General features: G+C 36.6%; 1 protein-coding gene across 2 annotated transcripts in view; it reads left to right on the forward strand.

Annotated features, from left to right (window-relative positions):
- Positions 1–23,147, forward strand: part of GALNTL6 (polypeptide N-acetylgalactosaminyltransferase like 6) — a 934,503-nt gene that overhangs the window by 740,578 nt on the left and 170,778 nt on the right. For both annotated transcript variants that reach the window (XM_019733270.3, XM_074338318.2), the window contains exon 6: positions 20,312–20,497. In XM_019733270.3, coding sequence (XP_019588829.1) covers positions 20,312–20,497 — 186 coding nt within the window. The remainder of the gene's footprint in view (positions 1–20,311; positions 20,498–23,147) is intronic.

Here is a 23,147-nt window from a genome sequence, read left to right on the forward strand (position 1 = left end):
CAGTAGCAGACAGTCTAGTTTCATTCTTTTGCATGTGGCTTTCCAATTTTCTCAGCACCATTTATTGAAGTCTTCCTTTTCTCCATTGTATCGTGGCTCCTTTGTTTGTGGCTCCTTTGTCGAAAATTATCTGTCCATATTTATGTGAGTTTATTTCTGGGTTCTGAGTTCTACTACATTGGTCTGTGTGTCTGTTTTTCTGCCAGTACCATGCTGTTTTGATTATTGTCGCTTTGTAGTATAAATTGAAGTCAGGGAATGTGTTACCTCCAGTCTTGTTCTTTTTTCTCAGGATTGCTTTGGCTATTCTCAGTCGTTTGTGATTCCATACAAATCTGATGTTTTTTTTTTTTTCTATTTCTTTAAAAACCGCAGTTGAGATTTTGATGGGGATTGAATTAAATATGTATATTGCTTTGGGTAGTAATATGGCCATTTTAACTATGTTGATTCCATGAACGCAGAATATCTTTCCATTTCTTTGTGTCTTTTTCATTTTTTTAATAATGTCTTATAGTTTTCAGTGTATAGGTTCCTTACATCCTCTGTTAAGTTTATTTCTAGGTATTTTATTCTTTTTGTTGCAATTGCAAAAATTGTCTGATTCACTATATTTGTTGTTTTTTTCTTCAAAATGCTTGCCATCCTAATTTAAGTTCATCACCTTTTATTTGTAATACTACAAATAGCCTGTTGCTTAAAACTCTTTGCAGATTCCCTACTATCTACTAGACAAATTCCTTATTTAACCTGGCATTCAGTGCCTACCACAATCTCACTATAGACTATTTTTATAACTAATGCCCAATTAGCAAGGAACCTACTAGAAATACAAATCTAATCATTGATTTTTAAACTCTTAAATTATGTCTTTCCACATCTTAACTAGCAAAAAAAAAAAAAAGATTTGCCTCTCATAAGTAGAAAGGGGAATTGCTGTTTAATTTTACTTCAATTACCAGGTGTTATACTAAGTACTCATAGACTAGTTAGGAGTGACAGACATGTAAACCACCATGTAAATACACCATATATATATAATGTAAACCATTCACCAGTTATTCTAAACCAACAAATACCATATGGCAAGAACAGTTCTTAAACAGAGGTAAGTGGAGCAGAGAGAAGATAAAGAATTGCTTTTGTGTTCCCTTTGAAACATTGTATTAAAATGCAGGAATCTAAGAAGTGCTGCTTATTATATGTTGAAGAAATACAATGCTCTTTAGCCAAGGAGAGTGTTTTAAACAATAAGGAAAATTGTTTTCAATATTTTGTCCTTTGATTGTTTTATTCTGCCTCAGTGTAATGAACAGATACAGAATTTGACAGGAACTAGAGTCCTAAAACCTTGGACCAGTTGTTTATTTTCTATAATCCCTAGTTTCCTAATCTTTAAAATGAAGATAAATTTTAGGGCAGCCCAGCTACCCTCCCTGCTTTGGGATTCCATGAAATATATCTTTTGCTTGAAGCTTGAACTAGGTTAAGTAGTCTTTGTTTCTTGTCAAAAAAAAAAGAAAGAGTTAGTATCTAAATGTAACCCTAAAGTTTATTCTAAACTCATTGTCAGAAAAAAAACACCTTTAGTATCTTCTTGATATCTTTCTGAATATGTCATTTTATGTAACATGAACATATATTTGAATTCAGTACTTCATGACTTGCCTGTTTTCTCCCCATTCCGATTTACTTCTGTACTTAAAGAAATAAGAAGTCACCTTGGATTCTGCTATACTGGTATCTACCCTTGACATTGTACAGAGAGTTGATTTTTGTTAGAAACCATGACAAGTTCCTGTCCATGTGATTTTGGTCGCAAGATCACAGAGCCTAGATAGCACACAGTTCCAGGAGCTATGGACTGGTTTGGTTTTATCATGGTGTCTCTCCCAGGACAGCTTGACAATATTAGACTATTTAAGACATTTCATGATTCTTTTAATGATGATTTTTGTTAGATTTCGTGAGAATTCACAAGAACCATATAGTAAATAAAATAAAATATAGAAAATATTTCTTAGTACAAAATGAGCATAAATAAATGAAGGGTATTTCTATGACTAGTAGTGTAATATAATGCCAGATTTTCAAAAGAAATCCCCTTAGATTTTAAAAGATTATGGTAGAAATTTATTTATATATGTATATAAATGATATTTTAGGCACATAGAATTACATATAAATGAATTATTATACTATGTAGATAAACAATATGTATCATTTGTTATAATATATAAATGAATTTTTATAATTGACAAAATGAGTTACATATAAATGTATATATAGTATAATGATATATAAAAATAAGTTTCTAATATATATAAAATACATATATATATATATATATATATATATATATAATTCTAAATCCCTAAAATATCCTAGAAATATAGATAAGAAACTAGTAATAAGGGCTATTTTTGGTAAGGAAAAAAATGGAGTACTACCAGTATGAGGTGGGATTTAATTTTCAATATATATCCTTTTGTATTAAATACTTTACCTGTGCATGTATTACCTAGCTCCCCCCCAAAAAAAATATGAAAATGAAAGCGTACGAAACTGTAGTCACTAAGGAAAAGAAGAGAAGATGGAGGTCACAGCTTGTTTTAGTGTTTTTGCTTTTCTTTGGATTCACATAATTGCATAGCTTAGTTGTTTGTTTGTTTGTCTGTTTGTTTTTAAAGTTTAGCATTTATTCTGTAAGGGTCTACCCAAGAAGATGTTGTTGTTTGTTGACTGTTGATCAGTTGTTTGGGGATTTTGTTTTGTTTTGTTTTTACAATAAGGCATCAATTCAGGACTGCTAATTTCCTCCCTCTTGATTACTTCATTCCTAAAACTTCACTTTCCGTTTCTTCTCTTCATCTATATATATCTTACCCGATTCAAGGTCCAGGGTCCTTCCTTTCTGTAGAACACTTATACTGTCTATACTGAATACCTTGAATCAATGAGCCCTATTTTGAGGTATTATCTTCCTATCTGAAAATTTGTTATAATCCCTGCTGAGTTTGTAATCTACAAAGCTCTGAAGTCTATACCCTGTTTCCCAACATTCATTATATTACTGCCTGTCACCACTTTTGCATTATAATTTATTTATTCATGATTTGTTCAAAGAGAGACACTGCATTTCCAGAAAAGACCTAAACTTGTTAATTTTTAGTTTTATTAATTAATTTTTAATAGATTTTAATTTGTTTAGTCTCATCTTAATGAAATAAGTAGAGAGCGTAGTCTCAGATTCAAAAACAGGGATTTGGTCTAACATGGATTTTTAAAGACAGGCAGAATTTACAAGCTAAATGATTTAATAAAGTAATGGAGGAAAACAAATCTCTCCTGGGAGTGAAGCCATAGTAAAATACTAGCAATGCAGAGTTTGGCTGTCCACAGAGAGTAGGAAAAAATCAACGTCATGTCCAGTTCCTTTTGCAGCACACTGACTGATTATGGCCTCCATAGATGAATTTCATCAGGTGTGAAAATAATCCTGGGACCATGGGAGACACATCATTAGCAGGGAAAATATATATGTTTGTTGCAGGTCAAGGATATGCAGCCCATTTGAATGAAGATGAAGAGGGCCAAACAAAAGAATTACAGTAGGAAATGTGTGGCTGGACTAGCAGTAGAGGAGACATAATGCTGCCTTTTATCATTACTTGTCACGTCAGTGACAGACTATAAAACGCCTACTGCTCCACAATTCTCTTCTTGTCACTTTCTGAGCCAACTTTTGCTTTGGCAGATGCCTGGCATGTTTTAGACATATGATTTATTGCCTCATTTAATCAAGCCTGTGCAGGAAATAATGATTTTTTTGTAAATTACAAATGAAACACCTTTCATTTATTCTTAGTGATGGAAGTGATATATACATGTATGCCTATATGTATAAATGTGTGGGTGTGTATATAGCCATATATATTAGTATAGGTGTATATATGTACACAATATATATACATACATACATACATATATACATACATACATACAAGGTTGGACAATTGAGTTCGCGAACTTGTTGCAACGATGTTTCTAACTTCTTTCATATCAGAGGAGGATTATTCATTATTAATTTGTACCAACTGGACAAACAGTTAACCAAGTTTACTATTGGGAAGTGCTGAAAAGACTGCATGAAAAAGACGACCTGAACTTTTCACCAACAATTCATGGCTCTTGCATCAGGACAATGTACCAGCTCACACGGCACTGTCTGTGAAGCAGTTTTTAGCCAGTAAACAAATAACTGTATTGGAACACCCTCCCTAGTCACCTGATGTGGTCTCCAATGGCTTCTTTCTTTACCTGAAGATAAGGAAATACTGAAAGGAAGACATTTTGATAACAATCTGGATATCAAGGGAAATATGACGACAACTCTGATGGCCATTCCAGAAAAAGAGTTCCAGAATTGCTTTGACGGGTTTGACTAGGAGCTGACATCGGTGCATAGCTTCCCAAAGGGAATACTTTGAAGGTGACCATAATGACATTCAGCCATGAGGTATGTAGCACTTTTTCTAGGATGCGTTCGCGAACTTAATTGTCAGAACTTATATACTCTCCAAAGACACTATTTCTTGGTAAATTATGTAAATAATTTCTATTCCTTCTGCCTGCCCAAGAAAGAGAAATTTATGCAATACTGTAGAATATAAGTGCAGTCATCCTGCATCAGTGTTTTTCAGTTTTTACTGTCATGGAAAAAACCAGCCTGCGCAGATTCCAGTTCTAATAAATGACTCTGCTATGGAGGTTATTGGCAATTTAAAGCCTATATCACTTCATTTTGCTTCTCATTTTGCAAATATATTTTACATTCTCTTGGGAATTTCTTCTAAAATTTGGGAGCGCTCTGGCTTGACAGTGAAGGGGAGCCATGTGCCCAGCAAGTAAGCTACATTTCCTGGAAATAATAATACCCATTTTAAAGTGACTCCTTGGCACATTGATTAAGTTGAAATGAAGTGCATGTTGCAAATGCTAGGTTGTTGTCTTACCTAGGGAGAAAAAAATGCTTTCTAGAGTTCAGTGGTAAATAGGCAATTCATTTTGACATAACGAGTTAAAGTGATGTTAACAGCCAGAGGTCACAGGAAGCAGAGATGGAAAAGACCTATTAGATCATTTTCTCTATTCCCTGGAGAAGAGAGCCAAATTATATTTCATAGTGCTCTGTCCAGTTTAGCTTTCAATTACTCAAGCAAGGGGTTTTCACCACTTTAGACATTTTCCAGGACCTGTATCTTTATTTATGACCCCTGCCTTCCTGGATATATTGGCAAAGTATGAATCTTAGTCAAAATTAACCCTGCAGGTGACCACAAAAGTACTTTGTGCTCACAATTAGACCTGTATGCCTCGGAACTCATTTTCTCTTCTCTGTCAGTGAACTTAAAAATCATTTCCTTAGTAATAACTCCCTTTGTCCTTTCCTACTCTAGCTCTACATTTAGTTTTCAAATCATATCCCTTTACTCTCAGTCTAAACAAGAGTTGAATCTTGGCAGAGGAATCCCTCCAAAACAAAATTCCTGCCTGTTTCCATGGGTAAATGAGCATGGTGTCTAGTACAACGTTATTTGTATAGATCCCTAAGGTCATCTTGAATGAATGAATAAAAGTCATGGATGCAAGAGAGAATGGGAGGAGATGAACTGCAGACTGCAAGTCAAGCAACTCCTTCACAAAATCCTGCTGAAAAAAAAAAACAATGAAGTAGATAAACAGGACAGAAGCTGTTTATCTGAGGAGGGTGTGAGTCAAAGAAAGTTTGCCTTTTAAGAAACGGGATACTGTAATGTGTTTGCTTGAAGAGAGAATGACTCAGCAGCAAGACTAAGATGAGGATGCAGGGAAGAGATGGGTTACGTATAGGAGCCAATTATTGAGCAGATGAGAAAAGAGGGAAGGAAGCGCACAAATGAAAAGGTAGCCTTATATGGGTGCACACATAGTTCAGTCTGTTTTCAGGAGAAAAGGGAGAGCACAGGAAGAGACGTGCCAGTGGTTTGGCAATTTGGTGGTGTGGGAGGTGGCCTCAGTTCTCTTGCAATACAGAAGAGAATGGATTGTATGGCCATTAAAGTCCCCTTGCCCACTCAAAATTCTTCGACTTCCATAGCAGATGAAGACAACATTCTCAGTCTCTTCTAAGGAGACTCATTTATTCAGTCTTTTCACTTAAAGAGGCTAACACTCTTATGATACACTGGTTTCAGCTCTTGGAATGTCTCCTAAGGAAAATTATAGATTTGGAGAACACTTATTCACCAAAATATTCATTATATGTTATTTATAATAGTAATAATTGTAAGCATGTAAACAGCCTAAATCAGCCATAAGGAAAAATTATGGCACATTTAAAATAATACTTTAAGAAAATATCCTGGAGAATTTCAAAGTTAAATTTAAAATGAACCAGGATCTAAATATAAGCACAAAAGTTAAAGAAAGGAAAATATGAACAGTGATTGACCTTTTTTTCAGTTTTATTGAAGTATGATTGACATAAAATTGTAAGATATTTAAAGTGTACAACGTGGTGTTTTGATATGTTTATACATTGTGAAAGGATTCCCTCCATAAAGTGAATTAACACATCTGTCACCTCACATATTTACCCTTTGGTGGGGGGCAGGGTTGAGTGAGAACATTTAAGTACGCCTCTCTTATCAAATTTCAATTATGCAATATAGTGTTATCAACTGTAGTCATCATGTTATATGTGAGATCTTCAGACCTTATTCATCTTATAGCTGAAAGTTTGTACCCTTTTATCAACCTCTCCCTGCTTCCTCCACACCCCAGCCTTTGGCAACCACTTTTTTAATCTGTTTCTAGGAATCGGACTTGTTTTTAGATTCCACATATAAGTGACACTACGCAGTTTTTGTCTTTCTCTGGCTTATTAACTTGGATATAATACTTAATGATTTTTTCCCCCTTTCCACTTTCCTAAATTTTTCAGGTCTATAATAATTATGTATTATTACTATAAGCACCTAATTCCTTATATTAAATTCCCTTTTATTTAAAAGATTCTTGATAAATACATTTAGGTTCAAGCTTTTTTTTTCTTCCTGACATATAATCCCTGACATTTATTGAGTACTTATAATATTCCAGGTACTCTTACACGGTATGATCTTATGCAAATTTTTTAAACTTTCTGACCCACATTTTCCTCATTTGTAAATGAGCATCATTTTTCTCATCGGTAAAATGAGGACCTAATAAATGAATACATGAATATATCTTAGAATAGATATTATAAGCTCTCAATAAGACTTTGTCATATTTTACTGCTTATTATGTTGGTTCTTTTCATTCAAAAAATATGAGACACATTTTTAGTCCTCTTAATATTTTCTTTTTAAATATTAAACCAAGACAATATCTTATATGGTCCCTTTCCTTTCTATTCTTTAATAGCATTATCAAGAAATGGAGCAATTCCTTGAGAGGATACACCTTTAGCATGTCAGTTTTCCTCAACAAAGGCAGACAGCCCATTTCCTACATGCCTCCTTCTATATAGCTGTACAACAATACTGTTAGGACCTGGGAGTTTACGTAGCCTTGGGAACAGGACCAATTCCCAGACATTTAATTTCGTTCTGGTCTCATCTAAATTGAAATTTTGACACAGCATTTTTCTCACACTAACCATTTAGAGGAATTCTTTACCATTTGTCTTTATTTATTGTGAAGTTGTCAAACCCCAAAGGTCTCTATGGCTGTTTTGGCAGTTATCGGTGACATTATTCAATCACTCACACACATGCTAATTTGAGATTACAGTCCCTATAACTCTACCCATGTAACATTCCCACCCGGAAGAAAAGCAAAATGGCTTTTAGCAAGTATGTGTGATTTACACTAAGGTTGTTTTTTTTTTTTTCAGCTGAAAAGAAATGCAGAATTGAAAGTGCTTTCAAAAGGGCAGGGAAGTAATTGCTCCCCTTTGATATCTGTGCTGGTATATGGCATTTTAGAGTTTATTTGTATTTATTTTTGGGTTTTGTTCTACCTGAATTTTATGCTTTTCCTCCTGGTAAAAACCCATTTCTCTCTTTTTCAGGCATCCCAGCTTTGGTTTTTTTATCACATTGAGTATTGTTGTTGTTTTTTTTAATTGCATAAAAGAATTTATGAATCCTGTAAATTCAGAGGTGGGTTCCATGTAACTTGCTGACTTGATACATGCTGTATTTGGGTTCACTGGGAGGCTGTGACCACACATTTTTCATAGTATTGTTGATGTGGCTCACGTTACCTCATAATTGTTAGGCCCGGAGTTTTCATTTCTCATCTTGATTTTGTCTTAGGAAAACAAGCTACAGAAAATTGTGAATTATTTTTATGGGAAAAATTCGCTCTTTGTCCCAATTTGTAGAGAGGGTCATTAAGAGTCAAACCAGCTCACAAAAGACTACTTATCCAAGTTATGAATGTGTGTGCAGGTACCAAAAAAAAATCAATATGTAACAGTAACATTAATATTAGAATACAAAAGCAATCAGCTTTAAAATCACATAAGCTGGTGTTCAGCAAAATACACTAAGAAGTTATTGAAGTAGCCAGAGAACTGTGAAATATGATGCATGGGACTTTTACCTTTAAGGACTTCAGAGGGTAAACGCATTCACGTACTGGTTCTTTTGATTTTTTCTTTCTTTGTTAAACTTATTTTTTAAAGAAGTTGCCTCTTACATTGCAAGACAATTTGTCTTATACAGTGTTCATTTTTGACACCCTGGAGATGAAGGGAACCACTGAAAGATAAGAAATGAGTTTTTTTGGAAGAGTGAGAGAAGATATTTAAAAGATATATTGGGGGAAATGGGGGGATTCGTTAACTAAGATAATTAATTACAAAGCGCCATTTAGCTCCCTGATAGCATTGATAATGAAGAAGGCAGGCTAAGACAGGGCAGAAGCCTGCTGGTCAATAGATGTGCCCTACGGGCCACACACCTAAGGTCAAAGGAGGCCAGGCTTGTAGACAGAAGATGCACAGATAGACGTAAATCAGATGTTGGTTAACTCTATAATCACAAGATGTATTTAGCCTGGAAGCTAGGATGTTTTCAGATAATGTATTCTTGATTAGTCTGTATTGCAGGGAGGAAAAAGAAACAACTTCTGGAGGCTTTTCCTGAACAATTTTAGTCCTGAAACTTTGGTGTCTGTGCTATTTTCTTACTTTGAAAGCTGCTGTGTTCTATATTGAAAGTATTTATCATTGTCAGTACTCAGACTTTTCTTTCTTTATAGAATATTTGGTATTTAGTAGATTAAGAAGAGTCACTTGAGGGAGAATTGTTTTGTAGTTCTCAAGACATTTAAGTAGTTCCCAAGACCTTTCCTAGAGTTTTCTTCTATGTTCAACCAAAATGTGACTTGTTTAAATATACATTTACACAAAGAATCACAAGGACTTTAAAACCCTTACACACTGTTGATGGGAATGCAAAATGGAACAGCCACTATGGAAAACAGTATGGAGGTTCATCAAAAAATTAAAAATAGAGCTACCATGTGACCTAGCAATTCCGTTTCTGGATATATATATTTATATCAAAAAATATATTCAAAAGAACTGAAAGTAGGTTCTCAAAGGGTATTTGTGCACCTTTATTCATAGCAACATTATTTACAATAGCCAAAAGGCAGAAACAACCCAAATGCTCATTGGAAGATACATGGATAAACAAAACATGACACATATGCATAATGGAATATATTATTCAGCCCTAAAAGCAAAGAAATTCTGACACATACCATGACATGGGTGATCCTTGAGAACATTATGCTGAGTAAAATAAGCCATTCATAAAAAGACAAATACTATATGATTTCACTTATTTAAGGTACCTAAAGTAGTCCAACTCATAGAAATAAAAGTAGAATGGTGGTTTCTATGGGCTAGGGGGAAAGGGAAAATGGGAAGTTATTGTTTAATGGGTATAGAGTTTCAGTTTGCAAGATCAAAAGTTTTGGAGATTCATTCCATAACAATATGAATATAATTAACATTACTGAACTGTACAATTAAAAATAATTAAGATGGTAATTTTTATGTTATGTGCATTTTACCACAACTTTTAGAAAACTGAATGGGAAAAAGGAAGAGGTGATTTAGGTGAACTTAGAGATTTGTTCTCTTGTGTCAACACTGATGATTCAAATGTTCTTTGTATAGTGTTTTTTTATTTAAATGCACTATCTGCATTATAGGTAATGATTTTCTATAATTAAGCTAATTTGTAATATTTAGAGATTTAAACCTAACACTATCTTTGGCAAAATTCTCAAATATTTTCAGGGTAAAATAGTATATAATGCTGAACCAATTATTTTTTGTAATGCTGATGGTAAGCATTTTGCATTTGAGTATTTGGACTGAATTATCATGTACCTGGTGCAATTGGAAACTTGTAAACTATATGGCCTATTCCTTGCAATACACAGAATGTTTAAAGTCCAATAAAAATACTGAAATATTAACAAGGAGAGATGTTGCCATTGTATTAAAATGGATCGATTTCTGGTTAGTGCAAAGTACTCAGCAACAGCATTTCATAGAAAAGACCTCTGAGTTTTACCCAGTTTCCATTTACATCTTTTTTCTTCATTGAGGTAGAAATTACAACATAAGGATAAATTATATAAAGAAAAACTTTCTAAATTACAGTAAATTTTATATTGCCTGACTTAGAGAAAATATAAAGCTCTCATTCTAGTTTCCTCTAAACAGAATAATTACAAACTATAAATTATATTCAGATTACTTTTATTCATTCACAGATGTCCTTTAATTATGACTTGAAAATTATAAAATGCTTCAAAGAGTATCATACAATCTAAATAAAATTATTTGAGAAATATTTGAACATCGGGAAAAAGCCATTTTTAAATAGTTCTTAAGAAAATGCTATGCAAAAGGAAAAGTAGAATTCAAATATTTATGTTATAACTAAATATTAATATATATTACCACCTCAACATTGAAACAAGTAAGGAATGTACAAATCAGATTTGCCATAAATGAACTACAATAACAGTTGCATCATAGATATGCTACATTTGTGTAGGCATTTGTACAGTATACGTATACGTTTGTGTAGGTAGTTTTTAGGCTATTACCAAAATGCCAGAATATTTTGTATGAAGTGATCTGTTATTTGTCCTCTAGCAAAATCCATGCTAAGAATATATATGCTATAAATACAAAAGATAACAAATATTTTAACTATGGATATCTCTGTCTGTCTCTCTCCCTCCTTCCCTCCCTGTTTCCCTCCCTCCCTCTTACACATTGTGTTTTTTTCTGGAAAAATTTTAATTCTTTTATGTATGGTGGCACTTTTTTTTTTTTTTCACTTTTTGGGCCTTTATTCATAAGGTGTCATACAAAGAAACGTTGATATATGAGACTTTAAACTCACTTACAATGCTAAACATGGAGAAGGCAGCTTTCCCTGAGTGATGCTGGTCACTAGACTATGGCTGTTTATTAATCCATAAGGGGACCATGCTTTGGGTAAATGAGAAGGTGCTGTGGCATTTTGTATCTTTTGTGTTAATCTGAATATATTATACACTTAAATCTATTCTGAAAAATGCATAATTCAATTGTTCTTTAAGCAAATGATGGAACGGAGAAAGAGAATGAGACGGGACCCTGTGGAGGAGGAAAAAATAACTTTCTTTCTACTCTTCTAACTTTTCTGGCTGGACTAATAATGAAATTGACATGAGACAGATTAACAGGAGAGAATAACCAAATTTATTATGTATGTACCTACGAGGGCTCCCTAAAAATATGGTACCCGAGGACAAATTGGGCAGATAAGTTGAATGTGCCATCTTGAGCTAAGGAGAGAGATGCAGAAGTCCGGGCCTTCTAAAGGAAACTGGACAATTCATACATACCTGAGGAGGAGCAAACTTTCCGCAAACAGATGCTTGCTGGGTCACCCACAAACAGTGGGACCCAGAGGGGAGTCTAAAAACAGATGTTGCGGCTTTCTCCCTGTCCCACTTGGCTCACATTATGATTCTAAGGTGATAGCTTCCTTTCTTTTTTTTCTTTTTATTTTATTAAATTTATTGGGGTGACAATTGTTAGTAAAATTACATAGATTTCAGGTGTACAATTCTGTATTACATCATCTATAAATCCCATTGTGTGTTCACCACCCAGAGTCAGTTCTCCTTCCATCACCATATATTCGACCCCCCTTACCCTCATCTCCCACCCCCCACCCCCCACCCCCCTTACCCTCTGGCAACCACTAAACTATTGTCTGTGTCTATGAGTTTCTGTTTCTCATTTGTTTGTCTTGTTCTTTTGTTGTTTTTGGTTTATACACAGATTTTTCTATCTGCATTCCAGAAGGCAGATAAGGGGGGAGGGTCAAAGGCTCTTTCTGAGTCTTTTGTTTCTTAAAAATAACCGGCTTAAAATAATCACTCTTCTGAAAGGCATGTTTGAGATGCCAAACTCTGCTTCCCATCAACCCCGAGGCATCTACAGGCTTCCCTGACTTGCCAAGAGAAAACTCCGCCCTGAAATCTATCACATCCCTAGTTTCTATGTAGGAAAATGTGGGTCTAAGAGCTGATCATAGAACCTTATCAGAATTCACCAGGTAAGCATAGCTCACTGTTTCTCTCTATGGAATGTTTGTGTGCTGACAGAGATATTTTCAGGTACTAAAAAGATTTAACTGGGGAAGAAAATAATGAGAAATAAGTGAGTGATGAAGTGGAGCTCCGTTGAGCCTGATCTAGGCTCTTGGGGGTAGGAATTGGATTGTCTGGCATCTCTAATTACCAGCACCTGCTCCTCCTCAATTTCTCTCCATGCTCTGGTCAGAAGAATGACAAAACTGCCTTGGAGTTTTTAGGAGTCCCTCACCAGTTACTTTTCCCCCTCTCTGTAAAGAAATGTTAAAAGTCTGAGATTTTACTCTACTTGCAAGTTAACAAGTTTGCCGGCAGTGTTTAATGGATGCAAGCAGAAGACATTGCTATAAAACTAAAGGGGGATCATTTGCCTGTGCACATCAAAGCCAAACAGTGATGTGAACAGGGGTTTGCAGCAAAGACGGTAAGGGTTTATTTAAGGAAATGACACCAAGCCTAGAGACACAGGTGAGAAAGCGTTCAAAGACCTGGCTCCCCAATGGCCTCTAGGGGATAGGTTGTATAGGGGAAAGATCATTAGTCATGGAAGCTAAGGGAGTTGGGGTCCTGGGCTCTACTGATTGGTTGGCGCTAAGGTAGGAAGCAGTTGATCATTGCATCAGACCCTGATGTCATGGTGTCGTTCTGTCTGGTTTCAAGGAGCTGTAGTGGGTAAGGTTGTTCTGCCTTCATGGGTCTGGAGCTGAAACACAACTGAGGTCAAGAAACAGGGAAACTCTGTTTCTGTGGGCAACAGACCTGAGGCTTTGTTCTTAAGACTGATGCTGACCAGAATCTACCCAAATGGGTAGATGTCCTAAGGACTTAACGATTAAGGGCATGGTCAAGCAGTACGTGCAAAGATTGAAGGATAAGGAAAGAAAAGAAGCAAGAGAGTCATGGTACTATTAAGATAGACAATGCCAGTTTGAATCAAGGAGAAAGAAAAATGAAAAAAAAATCATTTTAAAGAAATGAAGTTTTTGCACTGTTGCAACATGAGATTCCTGGGTCTGAGACAATCAACTTCAGTACTCATAGCACAGCAAGCAGCATGAAGATCAGAATGCCTGTGTTAGTTTCCCTTGCCCCCAAGTCTCATGGGGACAATGCTGATGTGCCCAGATGGGCACCTGCATAAGCAAGGGAGTGTATTATAGGGAAGGAATCTTGAACTTATTGAATTCAAATCTTTTATAATGGGCAGCAAGCATACAGAGCACCGTCTCTACCTTCTGAGTCTATAAATAAACCTGCCTTTTGTTCCTGAGAGAGAGATGATCTTTGTTTTCCACATCTGTTCACTGTATAAACATCTTTGAAAAGATAATCTGGAACAAATGGTAGTCATTCACAAAACATGCATAAAGGCAAAAGATCCATGAAGAATGGTGTCCAATCCTTTCCTGCCATGATTGTATGGAGTCCAGGAGTCTCATGGGGGAAAAAAATATCTCAAATCCTTTCCATAACTGAATAAAAATAGAACTGGTAAAAGTAGCAGTCACTCAGTGTAGCCAAGAGAGAAGAATATTTGGTATATTTTGGGTTTCACAGTGATCTTGTTTTGTCTCACTTGATCATGGTCTCAGAGTGACCTTGTCGAATGCTAATGACCTGTGAAATGGTGACACCCAACAGGAGAACAAGATGGCCTCCCGGAGATGGCCTCCCAGTGAACGTCAGACCAGTTCCCAAATCTCAGAGGCTGCTTTTTTCTTTCTTAATTATATCTTTGTATCAGTATCTATATGAGGTACTCTCATTGTTACTGGTTGATACATTTCTTTTTTTTGGGGGGGCAGGGGGGGTGATATCGGGAACAGTGTGTTTTTCCAGGGCTCATCAACTCCAAGTTGTTGTCTTTCAATATAGTTGTGGAGGGCGCAGCTCAGCTCCAAGTCCAGTCACCGTTTTTGATCTTAGTTGCAGGGGGCACAGCCCATCATCCCATGCAGGAATTGAACCAGCAACCTTGTTGTTGAGAGCTCACACTCTAACCGAGCCATCCAGCCGCCCGAATACATTTCTTAAGTGTCTTTTAATCTTTAGGATTCTCTTTCCATTACTTTTCTTTTTCCTTCTGATTTATTTGTTAAAGAAATCAATCCATTTGTCCAAGGGACCTGACCATAGTCTGGATTTTGCTGATTATCTCCCTGATGTGCCATTTAACATATCCTTCAATCCTTTACTTCCTATAAATGGGTAGTTAGATCTAAAAGCATGATCAAATTCAGATTCAATGCTTTGGGCAAGAATACTTTATAAGCAATGATCAGTTCTTTCAACAGGAGACACATAATAGAGATGATGCTTGCTCCTTTTGTGATGCTAGCAGCCTTTGATGGCTTGATCCATTAGTTCATTAAGGGTTGCAAAAGAGTGATATCTTTTCTTTTTTTATATTAGCTGGAATACATTGTGTCTATTTATTTAAATTACTTATTTAAGCTATTTCCCAAATGGCTTTAGATGCCTTGCGTATTAAAAGAATAAAATATAGGATATTAAGGAATAGAAATCCAGTTGAGATCATAATACCAATTGAATATGGTTTCAGAAATTCTTTTGCTTTCTTCATTGAATTTTTGTGCTCTAGAGATGATATGAAATGTCTATCAAAAGGGACAGATTTAGTGTGACCAACCAGGACATAAAGAAATTGACAATTTTCTGGAGTTCAACTGGAGACTTACAATCTGTGTATTCCCCTGTGTAAAGAATATGGGAAAAGTTTTTACAAGCCCTGCTATGTAGACAGTTATCCTTAACATCACCACTTTGGGTTAAAATATGTGCATGACATACGCCAAGTAGATCAAGAAATGGAAGAATACTTTATATTCTCTAATTGTGGAGTACTTCTTGTCTCTCTGATAAAATCTCAACTTTTCCAGCATACTCTGAGTTGCACTTAATAGTATTTTCTTCTTGGCTAGGGATTAACCAGAAAAGTTTAAGATATGTATGTTTCTGTGTATTGATAATCCATTGTATTTCAGAACTCATAATTAGGCATCACCTATAATAACTAGCACATATTCTATATGTCATATTCTACTACATTCTGCCAATACCACAATATAAACATCAAAGAAATTTCATCTCCATAGATATGTACTTAAACATAGAAATCTCTATCTCTAGATCAATAGTGTCTCCTGGTAACCTCCCCTTAAAATGTAGATTAGGGAATTCCAAGGAGATATAAGGAACTGGTCCACAAGTTACTAAGCCTCAATTCCAGCTGCTGAGCTGGGGCACCTGCTTTCCTGGCCTTTGGTGGACCCTCCATTTGGGACATTGTGGCCAATCTCTCTCATACTAATGGTCACTAAGTTGTCCCCTGGGAAACAGTTCATCAAAGGTAGACTAGAAAGTGGTCTAAACTCTGTCACTATATTTTTCTGACATAATAGGCATAACTCATTGAACAGACTTAAATCTTTGATGAACTCACAGTGCTTCAGAATCATTATTTTGACATCAATGACAGTCTTATAGACTGTGAACTACGGGAGATTAGACAGATGCTGTATTGACCAAAGAAAATACCCTGGAGTTTGCTTTTTGGCTAAGCCTGTGAGATGTTTTAGCTTGACTCTTCCTTTCAAAATTGAGAGAGCCCAAAGAAACACCAAAATACCAACCATTAGAATAATCTTTAGGAAAAACTAAGTACTAGAAAGGACTAAGACTCTACAAGTAAAACTTCACAAGGCAAGTCATAGAATCGTGGAACTAGAAGGAATATGTACGATCAACCAGTCACATTTCCTTCACCTTAGAGCTGAGGAAATGAGGTTGACTGGTGTGAAGTGACTCACCCAAAGACACGCAGCCGGTCAGCAACAGGTCTGGAAATCATATTCTTGACTCTTGACTGTGCAAATCATTGACAGTGATTTTTTCAGTTGCTACCCTAAACACTAACTATACTAATGAATGACATTTTCCATATAACTTTATGAAGCATAAAGGAAAACTCTAGAAAAAGAGGAAAATACATTCAGAAAACTGCTAAATAGTAGCAAGGCACCAAAATTTCACTAGAGTACGACTTGTCAGTACAACTTACCATGTCCGGACTGCCTCACAGTGTTACAAGAAACCCTGGCAAAAACTGACATGTTTGAAGTTACATTCCCTTAACTGGGGTTCATCAGAATACCCCCCAGTGGATTTTAACAGTGATGTATCCACCAGTAGTGTATGGCCACAAACCAAAAAATTTAAATGGTTCCAGAAATGTCTCATAGTCACTAAAGAAATCTGTTTTATAAAAATACCACAAATTCTCTTGTTATTTTCTTAAAATTAAATGAATTCAAAAGGGATCTTCAAAGACACTGTACTTGAGTTAAAGTAATATAAAATAATGTTTAAAATCATTTACCTTTTAGAAAATGCATCTAAAAATTGTTCATACAAAAGAAATGCAAAATGTTTTAAATGAAAGCCATCTCTACCATCCCCAGTAACTCCCTTGTATGAGAGTCTAATTTGCTAATTAGACTGATGATACCTGCCTTCACTGTGAGTTATGGGTAATTAGATGTTACAATTGAACTACTAGGAGAGAATGGACCCCTCAAAAGGGCAGTCAGCTAGGTCATTATTCTGAGGCAAAGCAGCCTAATTATTATTACTACCAAGTTCCAACTAGAAGAATTGATCTGAACATTTAGTGGACTTGGTTTGAGGTCAAACCTTTCCTTGTGCTTTGTGAATTCGTACCATGCAATCCTATTAATACGTGCCAATGGGCTTTGATAAAACAAAAATACACCAAATCAGAAAATGTGCATAGAAGGAATGGAACAGGTGGAGATAGTCCCCGCTGAGTTCCAGAAACTATCCTACAAACGGAAAAGTGTGGAAATCTAAATCCAAAGTTGGGACTGCTGCTCTCAGGTGACCAACAGCCATTGGATTTTCAATGTAGAATACCTGGGAAGGGACTGTCATCCACGGCCACTTCTGACGCAGCTGTGGAGAATTACCCCTCCTCTCTCCCAGGAGAGGCCCCGTTTGTCCGTAGGGGTCTGGGAGGAAGAAGCAATGTGCCCAGACTGACGAGATGGTTTTCTTAGTCGTACCTTTGAAAAAAAGAGCAATGAAGTTTAAAGAAGGCGGGGGGTGGAAGGGCAGGGAGCACTAATTTAATGGGCTTAACAAATGTTCCTGATCTATTTTCAGTCCCCAAGAACTGTCACGACACTGTTTTCATGAGGCAGTATGTTCTGTGGTCCAAACAACCGATTTGCAAATAAACTCATAGAAAGACACTTGTTTGTACATTACTGATGCAGAGGGATTTCAGTGCCTGAATAAATCACAGTAATGAGATTATAAAGATTTCTTAAACGTTGATTACTGTGGGAGGTCCTGACAGAGCACAGGCCTTTCAAGACTGGCACGTGGAGGGCTCTGGTATTGATCACTTATCGCTTAGTCATTGCCTTTGCTTGAGCAGCTGGATGGTGGGTCTCTGCTTTATTTCCCTGACAAGATAGTAAATCTGCAGTCTTATTCACAGATGGTGCTGTGCTGTACAGCCCTTTGGAGTCTTTCTTTGCAGCCTGCACAGAAGAAAGCAGGGGAGAAGCCAGCCAAGGAGAGGGGGCAGGAGGTAGACCCCCTGCACAGCACACTTGTTTCAAAGCAGAGAGAGACAAGGTGGATCCACCTTGGTGGTTGAGATTCTGCAATACTGCTATAAAGTCATGTGTGTGTGTGTGTTTATTGCTGGTCTGAACCTTTTTTCTTTAAATTTGCAAGACAATATTTATTCAAAATCTCACCTAGAAATAAAAAAACTCATTATTTTTCAGGCGTTGGTTTCAAAGGCATGTCTCATGCTAGAAATGTTGTTTTCTCTTCATAAAATAAGTGACTTACCAGCGTCTCCAATTACTGACTTCATACTTGTTTCTTGAATGAGCCCTGTCAAGTCTCTAACCAAAGCTTGACCCTCTACCACATTCTAAGAGGGAAAAAGAACCACCCAAACTCTGTATATTTTATAGGTAAAGAAATCCAGGCTTAGAGATTTTGAATGGCCTACTCCTATATTTCACTGTCGCAGACTTTCCACGCAGTCCTGTTCTGACTCCAAATCCTGTCATCTTTGCTTCCTATCATCTGATCTCCCGTATCCCTGTTCATTACAGGAACAACAAAATAGAGGGAAACATATTTGGAGCTAAAACACTCCTGTGAAAGATCCCACCCGTATTCGTTTATAGTGACAGTGAGAAAGCGATTTTTTTTTTTTCACTTGACCCATTTGTAAAACATCGTTATGGGGTACTTGAGGAAAGAAAGGGAAATTGAGATTTTTTTTTTTAGACACTAAGCTAATAATAATAGAAGAAGCAATAAGAATAAGAACCAAACCCTTATGTACAAACTCCAAATGCAGAGTAATTCTAACAGCTTTTTAAACTGAGTAGCAGGGAAGGGAATCATAGATCCTGATAGGAATTCCTGTTGCTACAGATCATAGGCAGAGATAATAATAATATTGCCTACATTGCAGATGTGCAGAGAAAGTTTGAAAATAAAAACTACAGAACAGACTGCACTAAGATTCTGTTTCAATAAATATTAGACTGTACTTGTTAGAAACTCCAGTAAAGCCCTCCTAATATCTTAGATACAGAAGAGTGAAAGCAGAAGATGTCGATTATATGAGTATATATCCCACAGAAAGCCATCAAGTACACTTATTTGACACACACAAAAAATTGAAAAGTTGGTGCGTTTTTATCAGGAAATATTTTATTCTATAAGTAAGTTATCTGATTTGATCTTGTTCCCACTGATTTTTTTTGTTTTGTTTTGTTTTTTTGGTTTTTTTTGTTGTTGTTATTTTTTGATTAGGCAAAAAAAAAAAAAAAAAACATTCCCAAATTGTTCGTTTCTGATCATAAATTACTCAGTTCAAAATGACTGACTGTGTAGTATCTCATCTGCCTTCCCCTTTCCATATCTAATTTTAACAGCAAGTCAGCAATTTTTCACTTCAAATCAGAAGCCAGAGGCAGAGCTCACTTACCAGTTCACTATTACCTTGTAAGGGAACAAGAAGTTGTTTAGTTCTTGTTAATTTGAGAGAGATGTTTCTTTCTTGTGGTTTTACACACATTATTTTCAATACAGAGAATACTAAGTGAAGGCTTGCTGGAAAGCCCTCTTATTACAAAGAGCCCATATACTGGAATGTTCATGTGACTTTGTAGAGCAGGAACGTGGGGGGCAGTGTAGCCTTCTTGGCAAGTGCGGGCCAGGATTCAGCATTGTGGCCGCTGGCCAACAGTAACAGTGTGGGAAAGCTCTGTTGTGTCAGTGTCTTCTACAGTGTTCAAACAAAGGACAGTATGTGCAGGGTAGGAAGCATTTTGGCAAGTGTAAAGCCAAAAACCCTCCAGGCATAAAATCTTCTTAGTATCTCCCCTGGAGATGAAGAGAGGAGAAAAATGGAGGCAAGCTCAGATTCATCATTCACACACCGTCTCTACAGAAGCACCCATGAGTCACTGTACTGCAACTAATGTTTTGTGTTCTTTCTGTGCATTCTCTACTCCCTTCCTAGAACACTTGAAGGATAAGTTAGAGGAATACATGGCCCGATTTTCCAAAGTCAGGATTGTTCGCACCAAGAAGAGGGAAGGGCTCATTCGGACCCGACTCCTGGGGGCATCGATGGCGAGAGGAGAAGTCTTAACATTCCTCGACTCTCACTGCGAGGTCAACGTGAACTGGCTGCCCCCGCTCCTTAGTGAGTACACAACTTCATGGTGGTCTCCTGGGAACCAGGGGGACCTGGGGAGACTGTCCTCTTTCCTAGGGAGTGTGTGGTTTGCTTCTATTTAGTTTGCAATCCGCAAAGGCTAGAGACCCTTTCTACAATTTTTACAGTGGGAGCCTTGAATTTTACCTTAACCACTGCTGAAGACAAATAGGTAACTAGAAAACTGCATTAAAATTGACATTTTAGATAATACCAACTGCAATCTAACTTAAAGTTTAAAAAGCTTTCATTTATCTTAGACGTTATCCTCTTTGCAGTTGTATTCACTGGGTAAACACTGAAAGAAAAAAGTATTCAAAAATACTACCTAAATCTGCAGGAAGATTAAAATTCACACACACACACACACACACACACACATAGCACACCCCACACAGTTTAACAATTATTATAGGATTATTAAGAGATGAGGAAAGAAAATTATTCAGCCCCAGAATACGGTTGAATTGTAAGTGCCCTGACATTTTGTAGGATTTGTAATACCAGTTCTCCTTTTCACTGCAGGCACCAGCCCATGTCCCTTAAATACATAATACCCTATATTTAAGTAGAACCCCCTCAAACACTCAGAACTGCTATCCAGACGATATGCCTTGAGTGCTTACAATATGGCTAGGAGGCGGGACAAAGACTCTGTCACTTTACACTTGAACTGTTAGAAACAGGAGCAAATTGGAAGTCATTCAAGGTAGAGAACAAATGTGTGACTCAGTTTGAGCTTAACGTGTGTTTTTTTAATTTCACAATGAAGTCAGATATAAAATCCAGTAGTGGGTAAGGAACAAATTGTAAGCCTGGGGGGGGGGAAATATTTCTAAAAACTCCTGGTGGGCACATATTGTACTCCTTCCTATTTTTCCAGGTTTCATTAATTCAACTTTTATTGTAAATATGTCCCTGGCCTTGGAGCTAACGCCAGTAACAACTGTCCTCACAATAGCTGCCTCAGAAAGAAAGATTGGCTGTTGGCTACTGTGTAGGATCTCAGCTAGAACCAGCCAAGAGCCATTAGTAAAAGATGTGGTAGGGAAATCAACTGAAGCTCTGTAGGACTAAGAACAGGAAATGGCCAGCAACGCCCCAGCCCCACCGCAGCCCCCTAGCTACACACTCCTATCCAGACGAATGCCCAGCCATCCTCATCAACAGGAATTTTTCAGTGCTCCTACAGCCAAAGACTCCTCTGAGCTTTTAATTAAAAGTACCTTGTCCAAGGACATAGCAATTTAGAGTTTCATCAGCAACAGAGAGATTCCCTCAAACTGAATTTGACCTACACAGTGTTGAATACTCAAGGAAGTCAGCAAAAGGCCTAATTTATTTATGAACCAAAGCAATCCCTAAATGCCAATTACCGAGCCTGTGATTTTTCATATTATCTAACAATAAAAAAAAGAGAGAGAGAGAGAGAGAAACCTACTTTTTTCATTAAAGCATTTCATTTCCTGTAGGCCTGATGGATAAGAAATGATTCAAGCTCAGGATCACTGTCTTTTTTTATTTTCCTCTATCAGTGCCTTGACACATCATCCAAAATGAAAAAATAGGTGGAGTCACACTGATTCTTGGTTCATTTTTCACCTTGGGATTATACCTGAATTTCAATTTCCCATTAAGAGTCTGTTTGTTTGATCCCTGGAAATTGAAAAGTAGGCATAAACCTTAGATGAAAAATTAGTCATGCTGCTTTCACTCTAAGCTAGTACAGCTGGATAAGAGCCGAAAGGAAATTTGAAGGGAAAGTTGACAGTTTAGCAGACTCATTCTCTTTGGGTCACCTTGGGACTCCTTGTTGGTCAAGAAACTTGTAAATCAACCTGATTCTATATTTGATTGAAGAAAGTCACTGAAACCTTAATACTAAAATACCTGCAGAGGTGATAGAAGAAATATTTTGGACACAGCAATGATGATTTTCTCCCTCAAAGACATCTATGGGGAAACACCATTTAGATAAAGCATGCCCAGATGAAAATGGATGCTCATAGAGCTCTTGCTGGAGATTAACTTGAAATAGTGCTGGGGTCTGTCTACTAATTAGCTGAAATAAGAGTAAGGTGACCCCCAGGCTCTCTGGGCCATGTTATCTAAAACTGTAACCCTTTCCGCAATCAGTAGTCCCCATTCCGCATACCCTGTTTTCCTTTCTTTCTATCACATTTATCACCTTCTACCATACATATAATTCAGTTATTTACTATGTATGTTGATTATCTGTGTTCCATATCTAAAGACAAGGATTTTTGTGGTTTTAGTCACTGCAGTATCCCCCAAACCTAGAAAGTGACAGGCACATAGTTTCTACTCAATAAATAGTTGTTGAATTTGAGAAAGAGAGAGAGAGAGAGAGAGAGAGAGAGAGAGAGAGAGAGAGAGAAAGAGAGAAAAAAGAGGCATGTCGATCTAGAGGGAAGATCTTCCACAGGATTCTATGGTTTCCACACCCTGCCTATCAGTGTCATCAAAATAATTATACTGAAATAACCAAACCTCATTATTTCTAAACAATATGGGGTTTTTTTTAAGGGTATTTAAGTGTATTCTGTTCCACGTGCCACATCAGGTCTTCCAAATAACCAGAAAGCAAATAGTCATACTTAAAGTTCTGCCTGTGAGA

The sequence above is a fragment of the Rhinolophus sinicus genome, chromosome 15 (genome assembly GCF_057876585.1).
Source record: "Rhinolophus sinicus isolate RSI-liver-muscle chromosome 15, RSI-T2T, whole genome shotgun sequence".
NCBI classification, from domain to species: Eukaryota; Metazoa; Chordata; class Mammalia; order Chiroptera; family Rhinolophidae; genus Rhinolophus; species Rhinolophus sinicus.